The 6,586-nt window shown below is 42.8% G+C and overlaps 1 protein-coding gene across 3 annotated transcripts in view; it reads right to left on the reverse strand.

Annotated features, from left to right (window-relative positions):
- Positions 1 to 6,586, reverse strand: part of celsr1a (cadherin EGF LAG seven-pass G-type receptor 1a) — a 91,724-nt gene that overhangs the window by 22,467 nt on the left and 62,671 nt on the right. For all 3 annotated transcript variants that reach the window (XM_017429902.3, XM_017429900.3, XM_017429901.3), the window contains exons 7-12: positions 5,824 to 5,981; positions 3,857 to 4,020; positions 3,647 to 3,772; positions 1,878 to 2,044; positions 1,584 to 1,769; positions 370 to 483 (exon numbers count right to left, since the gene is read on the reverse strand). In XM_017429902.3, coding sequence (XP_017285391.1) covers positions 370 to 483; positions 1,584 to 1,769; positions 1,878 to 2,044; positions 3,647 to 3,772; positions 3,857 to 4,020; positions 5,824 to 5,981 — 915 coding nt within the window. The remainder of the gene's footprint in view (positions 1 to 369; positions 484 to 1,583; positions 1,770 to 1,877; positions 2,045 to 3,646; positions 3,773 to 3,856; positions 4,021 to 5,823; positions 5,982 to 6,586) is intronic.

The raw sequence follows: 6,586 nt of genomic DNA on the forward strand, positions 1-6,586 counted from the left end.
AAAGTTGTGAAAAGTGAAACTATAGCCGGCCGAAGATAATGGAGTCTGTTGTCATTTGATACTGTTACGTCTAACAGGTACATATTTATTGCTGCACTAAAATGCAGCAGATCTCATTTGTGAAAGTTCAGTTAAATGTCACTTCGAAATAAAGCTTGAAAGAAGTAAGAAATTAGATTATTTTTTCATATTTTTCAGAGAATAACTGACAACGTACATAATTGGGGTATATCGTGATATATATCGTTATCGTGATATAGGATTTTTTTACATATCGCCCAGCACTACCAAGCAGGATGTGATTCAGGAAATGAACCGATATTCCTGCGACCAGCACGTTCAACGTTCAGCACGCGCGCACACACCCACCTGTATGCAGCCAACAAATCCTTTGTGAACAAGGTTTCCCTCCCCGGGCAGCCCTCCAACGTGAAGCGTCTGCAGCTTCAGGCCAGGCAGGTCGTTCCCGATTTCCACCGACTTCTGCTTAAAAACACACCTTCTTCAACATGCATCATATCCAGGAATTCTGCATTTCATGGTGTTACCCCCTACTTCCAAGCCTAACACTTAAAGCTGCTAACGATGAAATGAGACACTCCTTAACGAGGTACATATGGCATCAATGTTTCCTTTAACGTTAAAACTTAATGTCAATATGGCCACACATGGGGAGTACAACTAGAATGCAACAACTTTGCCTTAAGTTATTTATTTATGCTTGTTAAAGCCAGTTTAAGCAAATTTTTCGTTGCAGTCTGACTAAATCCTGAGGGTTTTGCGACCGGCTGGATTTTCCGCAATCCAGACCTATTTTTATTATATATATTTATTCTACTGGAGTGCACATCTGAAATGAGGGCAGGCAGATCTGAATCACTTCTTTAATAATTCTGTGTCGGACCCGTTTTCTGTCAGAGGACAGCCGCCGTGCAGGTCCTGAAATACAGATCCTGCAGGCTTGAGACGGGCTGCAGACGTCTGCGACGACTTTGTGACCAAACAGAGAAAATCTGTTAAAAGTGTTTAAAATTCGAGACAAAAAACAGTGCGACTCAAGCAAGGAAATCGAAATAATAGACTGAAATACACCAAACTATACCTAACAGAGAAATGTGTCCCAATAAAACAGTTTTAATCAGGATGCAGCTTTTTAACCTTGTTAAAGATAACTGTCCATGATACCAACTGTGATACATCAAAAGCTAAAAAAAAAAAGCTTAAAATTACTTTTTAACCAGCAGAAATACTTAAAATTTAGAGATATTTTTGCTCTTGTTTGTCTTCATAAGGATACTCTCCAGATTATACCATAAATGCAAACTACTGCATGAATATTATTTCTATTTTTAGCTGCATTTTTAGGTGACGCTGTTTAAAGACGCTGCACCCAAAAACAGATTCCTGCTATTTTGTTAAACCACGTTCAATGACAATAAAGTCTTTCTAGTTTATTCTATTCTATTCCCCCACCCCTTTACATTTGCATGAATCACAAATCTTTTTGGTTTTCCCCAATCCTTGAATAAAAGTGTAAAATGCAGAGGTCAGGCAGCGGATTGGGGGGGTCATCTGGTCCGTACCCGGTACATGTCGTAATCCAGGGACACAGCAGCCATGTATCTGAAGTCTTTGCCGTCCTTAACGCTTTTCAGTTCCACCAGCAAGTGGTGCCACTCTCCGTCGTTGACGCGAACTTGCGGGAAGCTCAGCGACGCCAGCAGCCGCTGCCTCAGCAGGACCTCCATGCGGACCTGCTGCTCGCTCACCTGGAGGGCGAGAAGACGGGCGAAACTTTGAAGCGGCTCAGATCGCGGCGCGTGGCGAGGCTAAACGTTTTCTGACGATAACACGTTGTCCTAAATGCCGTTTCTCACCATGAGGTTGATGGTGGAGGAGGGTCCAGCGTTGACCTGCATGAGGGTCCCAGCGGGCTGCCTGGTCCGGAACATGAGGCCCATGTACCAGGGTACGGCGACGGTAACGTCCGGCTCACTCCACGAGACCAGAGCCTGGCCGTCGAAGAACTGAGGAGATGGCATCACTGTGAAACAAAACGAAAACACATCATTGAAAAGATTAACTCTGATGATTCTCTTCTCCCCGGGGCAAATATTTCAACCAAAAGGATTCACAAGTTTATTCAGACAGAAGCTGTAATTATGAGACAAAGCACACATTTGTTCCCGTGGCAGATCGTGGATATAATCTGAACTTTACTGGAGCTTATTCTCGCCATAATATAGAGAGAAAAGTCTTGTGCCTACAAGAATCCAGCCCCTCCTTTGTTACGGGAAAGCTTAACCAGGACCCAGCTCGACTTAGACAGAAGACAAATGCTGCGTTATCAACTCTGTGCACAGCTTTCCTAAGCCAAATGTAAACTTTTCAGCATCCTCGATCATTCTGCACACAAGTCTACAGACATACGAGAAAGAAATATGTTTATTTCAGCAAGTGGAAACAAGAATCACAGCATGCTAACGCTCTTAGCATTAGTGAAAGTCTACAGGGTCCAACCTGTGAGGATTCTCTAGGTTACATTGTTGATTAACAAACCCTGAATATCCACCGGACGGCCGAGCAAGAGAAAAAGTTAACAGCAGGACGACTTTAGGAAAGCCAGAAAGTTGAAATACTTTGAGGCAACTCCTTTAAAAATTGCAGTTTGTGTTTGCAGTATTTTGAAATCCTTTATAATAATCCCTTTATCCGAGTTGATTTTATGGTATCTATAAATTGTGCAGCCCTGCATCGTATCATATATCGTATTGTATCATAAAGTATTCATCTGAGATGCAGGTTTAATGTGGTACGTTTATGTAGCAGCCTGATAAAGACAGGTCAAGAGGTTTAGATGGACCCACGTAAGTAATTTTTCCCAAAGCTCGTCATCTTTAATTTCTTTTAAAACCGATTTTTACCATTTGAAATGAGATACATTGGAACGTGAAGACAAAGAAAAGGCCAGGTGGGTGACGCCCAGCGGGCGGGATGTTGTTGGCAGCCTGACAGATCCCGTCACGATTCTCCAGTTTCTGCGTGAAGCCAAACGTGTTGCTGCCAAAATCCTCTTTACAGCTCGTTTAATCCAGGCCCAGTTCAGATACTGGATACTGAGGCCTGGCACTGGTGGGCTGCATACCTCACAGGCAGGGGGGGGGTCACACCTTTAAAACATTGTTTGGAAGCTCGCCCTGAAGGAAAACGTCAAAGTTCTCTTTTTAACCAAAGAAGAAAACCAAAAAAAGGGAGCGTAAATAACAACACGAGCTTAAAGGAAAACCAGCAAGTTATTTTAGTTTGTCACATATTTGATCTTTAGTTTTATTCTTTTCCTTTGAGTTTGGGTTCTGATAGGCTTTGTCCTCAAAGTCCAAACCTGAGGCGATGCTTAGTGATGCTACAAAAGCAAGCAGAGGTTTGACTTTCCGTCGCATGAGTCACGCTGAGTCAAAGGCGTTTCTTAGACTTTTTCCTGAAGCACCACGCAGTTTTAGCAAAACAGACCTGCGTATGAGTGCAAAAGCGCAAAAAAAACACCCTAATGTGCAAACATTTCGCTCCTTTTCCCTTTTTGTTCGTTAACCTGTTACATTAACTCGTTTCTGCAGAAAAGGAGGGAAATCCGATGACGCCGCCTCACCTTGTTCGCAGTTTTTGCCGCCGAACCCGGTGGGACAGTCACAGCTGTAGGTGTTCCACCTGCTGACGCACCTGCCTCCGTTCTGACACACGTCGTCCGTGCAGTTGTTCTTCTTCGCCGGACAACCTGAAAACAACGTGAAACGGGCGATGAGCTGACCGCACGCCCCCGCCGAGTCCGGAGTTACTTCACCGAGCCGAGGCCTCCAACCTGGGGCGGTGCCGTTGTTCGCGATGTAGCTGGCCATGTCGACGGCCTTGCTGTCGATGGTCAGGTTCCTCATGCAGCCCACGAAGTTCCTGTTCCGGACCGGGAAGTCCTCGGGAAGATTGGGAACTCCGCCGAGCAGCAACGGTCCGGTCAGATCCAGGGATCTGCAGAAAAGAACCAAGATTTTAATGTGAAACAGAAAATGCTGTTATTGGTAACGGCGAGAAATAAACTTGCAAACATCTAGAATACAAAATTTAAAATAAACTAACTCAGAAATGCGTGCCGGACTTGTTTCCTGTTCACATCGCCCTGAATTTAACCGGCGTACGCCTGAATTTCGGTGACATTTCTAAAAAATAAGCTCCACAGAAAACCTCATCCATCTTTCATGACTAAATCAGATTCAGAAATCTACTTAAACTTAAAGCCTAGAAAGCGCTACAAACAGCTGTAAGAGATCAAATATGATGCAGTTCTGCAGAAAATTCCCCCCCAAGCCTTGAATTTATAGATACAATATAAACATTATTGGGTTTTTTTTTTGAAACAGAAAAAACAACGATTAATTGAGATAAAAATACAGAAATAAACAAACCAGTTCTTAACATTTTAAACCTCAAAATGCAACGTTTTCTGAAGCGTATCCAGCAGGTAAATGTGCAAACAGGAGGTTGTGTGTTTAACTAACAAGACCGGGGTTTATTTTTATTTATCGCAGTCAGAAAAATCTCTTAACGACTTATAGCTGATGATCTGGCCTTACTGTATCTGATTCCTTGCATTGAATTAAACAGGAAACAGAGTCAGGTTTTTACGTTTTAAAGGGGTCGAAGCTGCAGTGTGACACATTTAAAGCCTGGTTTAGCGTCTGCGACCCGTGCAACGAGTTCCTGAAGGAATGCACCATCCCTGCCTCCCTCTGTCCCCACCCTCCACACGTGTCTCAGCACGTTGGTGCTCCGAGTGGCTCATTAAAATAAATTAAATTTTTTTTTTAAAAAAACAGGCTCACAGCAGAAAAATTAGAAACTGATCCGTGTGCGGTTAACGCGAGGGTAAATCCTCTAAAGCCAGAGCCGGGATGAGCTTTTGGTTGTCTGAGGGCGCGTCTGACAGCAGAAATTGTCCAACAATGAAGACGGAGATTAAAAGACAAAGAGGACATGTTAGAATAGGAGCTGTGTAAGCTGCAGGAATGAGATTTAATGTAACCCTGAGGTGCAACATATTCACTGTTTACGTCTGTGAACGCTGATTCAGCATCCTGACTTCTAGTTCTTCTTCCGTTTGTTGAACTGTAACTACTTCTGGAGACATCGAAACGTTCGGCTCATTCAGGACTTGTAACTTTTATACTTTTCTTTTTTATTTACAAATATTTTCTTCCGTTGTTTCAGTTCTCTTCTTTAACAAACTGGCTGTTGTCTCTTCTGATGCTACTTTTTTTTTAGCTTTTAGCTACTCTTTTACTACTTTGAGGTTCTTGACTTCTGAAACTTTTAGCTAGCATTTTGCTACTTTAAGCTTCTAGATAGTTTTGGCTTTTTGCTAATGTTTTACCACCTTTAGCTTTTAGTTAGCATTTTATTAACTTTAATGTTTAGCTACTCTTTTGCTATGTTGAGCTTTTAACCAGGATTTTGCTACTTTTAACGAGCCTTTTGATATTTCAACTAGCTTTTTGTTGCTTTTAGCTTTAAGGGAGCGTTTTGCCACTTGTAGCTTTTAGCTTGCAACTAAGTTTAAGCTAGCCTTTTGCCACCTTTAGTCAGCTTTTTTGTACTTTAGGAAAGCCTATTGCTAGTTTTAGCGTTTTGGTATTTGTAGCTTTAATCTAGCCTTTTGCAACATTTAGCTTGTAGCTAGTGTTTGGCTACTTCTGACTTTTAGCTTGTTCTTCTTCAACAAATTACAGGGCAAAACCAACAAAAGAAAGGAAAGGCAGTTGGTAAACGAGTTCTTACTTCTTCTGTCCGGTCTGGGTGCCCTGCGCGGCGCACGAGTAGTTGCCGATCTGCTTCCCGAAGCGAATCGCCATGGAGATGTCGCAGTCGTCCACGGCAACCACCGCCACTTTTTCTGCAGAGGGTCCCCGAGGGACGCCGAGACGCCCGATGTTAGGCTGAAAAACACAAAACAAGACGGCATCTTTTTAATTTATGGATTCTATTCTGGAAAACAAACAGTGGGATGATGTTATTTATAAACCTTACTTTGCCGTCAATTCTTTATTACGAAGGTTGGTTTTTTTTACATGTAACTCTATAACTATTTGTAAGAAACTATGATCATCGCAGCCACTCTGAGAAGCACTACCAGGACCCTCTTCTGTGAAATGGGACATCAGACGCTGTTTCTCCAAAATGAGGTCATTCAAAGAGCTGTTTACAGCAAGTTAAGTGTGAACCATTCATTAACTTTCCACAAAACCAAACTTTAAATATTAGATCTGAAATAAGATGAAGTATTCTGAAGTATTTATTTAGCGTGACAAACATGGTCGAGATGGATGGATGGATGGACGGATGGATAGATGGATGGATGGACGGATGGATGGATGGACGGATACATGGATGGATGGACGGATGGATGGATGGACGGATACATGGATGGATGGACGGATGGATGGATGGACGGATACATGGATGGATGGACGGATGGACGGATGGACGGATGGATGGACGGATGGATGGATGGATGGATGGATGGATGGATGGATGGACGGAT

Source organism: Kryptolebias marmoratus, linkage group LG18 (genome assembly GCF_001649575.2).
Source record: "Kryptolebias marmoratus isolate JLee-2015 linkage group LG18, ASM164957v2, whole genome shotgun sequence".
NCBI lineage: Eukaryota > Metazoa > Chordata > Actinopteri > Cyprinodontiformes > Rivulidae > Kryptolebias > Kryptolebias marmoratus.